This window comes from Rhinichthys klamathensis, unplaced genomic scaffold (genome assembly GCF_029890125.1).
Source record: "Rhinichthys klamathensis goyatoka isolate OS25496 unplaced genomic scaffold, OSU_Roscu_1.1 h1tg000040l_1, whole genome shotgun sequence".
Lineage (NCBI taxonomy): Eukaryota > Metazoa > Chordata > Actinopteri > Cypriniformes > Leuciscidae > Rhinichthys > Rhinichthys klamathensis.
In genome coordinates this window covers 5,559,566-5,562,630 of record NW_026606587.1, presented here as the reverse complement: position 1 = coordinate 5,562,630, position 3,065 = coordinate 5,559,566, and the positions used below count along the sequence as shown (strand labels likewise).

At 42.7% G+C, this 3,065-nt stretch overlaps 1 protein-coding gene across 1 annotated transcript; it reads left to right on the top strand.

Moving 5' to 3' along the window:
- Positions 1-1,138: 1,138 nt before the first annotated feature.
- foxb2 (forkhead box B2) lies at positions 1,139-2,848 on the top strand. The gene has a single exon (XM_056246516.1). It carries the CDS (start codon positions 1,592-1,594, stop codon positions 2,537-2,539), a length of 948 nt encoding a protein of 315 aa, XP_056102491.1. The 5' UTR covers positions 1,139-1,591; the 3' UTR covers positions 2,540-2,848.
- Positions 2,849-3,065: the final 217 nt, after the last annotated feature.

Sequence of the window (3,065 nt, the reverse complement as noted above, 5' to 3'; positions counted from 1 at the left end):
GTCATGACAAATATTTAACTTTTTATTTTTAACACCGTTTATTTGTAGCTTCAGGGGTGAGAAAAGGCCAAAACTACTAAACACATTTATACAATTTGCTTGTGAGCACAAAAAAAGCTTTATTTGATAACTTATGTGTAGCAATCAAGAGCTATACAGAACTGTGTCAGTTGAAATACTTGGACAATGTTGTGGTTCAACAAACTAACAGTTAATGAACAAAAATGCTCATCTCTTTCTGAAGCTACTCATATTAATATTATGAATATCATAAGAATAATGTTATTTCAACTTGCAATTAATATTAGGCTACATGGCCGAATTTAAATAGATTCAATTTAACAAACTGAAGTTTGTGCAATCGTAAGATATTATGCTGGAGAAAGTGTATGATTATTCTCTATTGCCTGGTTCATTTTATGTTAAAACATCTTTAGAACAAATAATAATGAGAAACCCTCATTGTAAATCCTTGTCTCATCTATAACAGAAAAAAAAAATTAAATGGAATTTTCGTGACTTTATATTTCATAATCCTACTGTAATAACACAGGTGGTATAATGGAAGTTTATCAGCATCTCTTCAGCAACTGTGTTGTAATGAGACAAAAACAAAAACACAAATCCCCATCAGGGTTCATATACATTAAAATAATGCTGTACAATAAACAAACAGTGTTAAATGCAAAACAAAACACTTCAATGTACATAACCGAAAAAAGAAGAAACGATTTGTTTTAAATAATATAAATAATGTGGTTTGCACATTAATAGAATGTCTCTTTGTTCATAATATTTGTACTTTACACAGTTTTTTAATTGTCTTTTGTACGCTGAAATTAGCTCAATATTTTAAGGTGAATTATACACTGAAAACAGTTTGACATTGCATTGACAGCGAACAACACACGTTAAATATTAAAGGCTATTCTTGTTTAAGTAAACTTCCAAAAAGTTAGATTTTATAGACTTCGAGACGTTTAAAACAATTCTAATAACTCTCCATAAACAGTATGGATATTTCGCATTCACATCATTAGTCTTGCAGTGTGTGTTATCATTATCAGACTCATTAGTGCGCGCGCTGCTCTTTGCCTCTGATTGGTACAGATGAATAGGACTAAACGCATATGAAGTCAGACCCTCCCCCTATTTACCCCTTATTCGTCCTAAAGTCAGTGTCATCATAATAAAACGCAACTAGCGGGGGGTCTGGACCTCTGCCATTCTTACAAAAGCGTCGCGGATCTTCTGCGAGTCAAAGCCGAGTGCGCGCATCCTCCGGGAGAACTTCTCGCGCTCTGAGAGGACGCAGGTGTCGCGCGCGCGTGCGGAGTATCATTTAGAGAGGTAACTTTCAAAACGGTCCCGTCTTCTTTGACATACTTTGGCTTTGCCTTAATCCTGTGGATTTTGACTTTTAAGCTGTTTCCATGACTATCGTGTTATAAAGCAGATGTAAACATTCAAAACAAACAGATGAAGTAAATCAAAGCAATAGCACGTTGAATGATTTTCTTTTTTAATTGAAATGGACGATATGCTGGCTTGCTTCTGAGTGTTATTGCACATCATTTAAAAAAAAAAAGCCATGCCTCGGCCAGGCAAAAACTCCTACAGTGACCAGAAGCCTCCGTACTCGTACATCTCTCTGACTGCCATGGCCATCCAGAGCTCCTCGGAGAAGATGCTCCCCCTCAGCGACATCTACAAATTCATCATGGACCGCTTCCCGTATTACCGCGAGAACACTCAGCGCTGGCAGAACTCACTCCGGCACAACCTTTCCTTCAACGACTGCTTCATCAAGATCCCCCGGCGCCCCGACCAACCGGGCAAGGGCAGCTTCTGGGCCTTGCATCCAGACTGTGGAGACATGTTCGAGAACGGCAGCTTCCTCCGCCGCCGCAAGCGTTTCAAGCTCCTGCGGGTGGAGCATTCGGCTTGCAAGAGTGGCCCCGTGCTGCACTCCTACCACTCTCACCATTCCCAGCACCCCTTGCATCAATCCCACCACCATTCAAGCAAGCTGGGCGTGGGACATCCGGAGTACCTGGGCACCATGGGCCGCCTCTCTCACTTCCAGAGCTACTCGCTTGGCGGCGGGCAGAGCGGCGGCTTCAAGCACCCGTTCGCCATCGAGAGCCTTATTGGCAGAGACTATAAAGGAGTGATGGCCAGTGGTTTGCCCATTGCGTCGGTCATGCATCACCTCGGCTATCCCGTGCCCGTGGGCGGCATGGTCAACTCCGTGTGGCCGCACGTTGGCATGCTGTCCGAGCCGGTGTCGTCAGACTACCCACCGTTCAGTGTGGCGGTGAAGGGGCTGTACCATCACCACCCGGGAACCCAGAGCATGCCCGCCGTACCAGTGCCCATCAAACCCACGCCGACCCTGGGCACGGTCCCGTCCTTGACTGGCATGACGCCGGGAGTAACGCAGCTGTGCCCGAGAAGCGCATCACTGATGGAGAGAGACGCAACAACTCTCGTTGAGGAAAAAAGCGGGTCTCTCCATCATGCTCTCCTGCAGTCCTGAGCCAAAAAAAAAGGACCGGTGGGTACGTAAGAGCATGCTTTTGGGGACGGCTGTGGACTGATTTGAGATGCCAAGCCTTTTCCAGAAGATCCGCACTGTCCTTTTAAAAAGTGTTAAATAATAAGCTTTTATGGCTGTGTATTTCAGGCTATAGTTTATGTTATGCAGAATGCAGGTTGTCATATTCAGCTCTGCGCTTTTCTGCTTTGTTGAATGATGAGGTATGTGTACATGTTTGAACTTCTTTTAAAAACTGTGTACTGTACAAAGGACTGTATAAACCGGCATAAGGAAAAACATGTATCTGATGTACATGTACAAATTAAGCCTTATAAACATTAAACATACACAGACTGTGAAATGAATTTAAAAATGGTGTGTTTGCACACGACTACGGCTTGCATGCTCGTATGACACTGGTAAAACAGTGAAGAGGATTTCTGTCTGAGAGAGAGTCGTGAAAAAACCCAAAGTGAATTTTGCTAAATTATTGTATTTGTGTAAAATAGAAAATACATTTATGTTA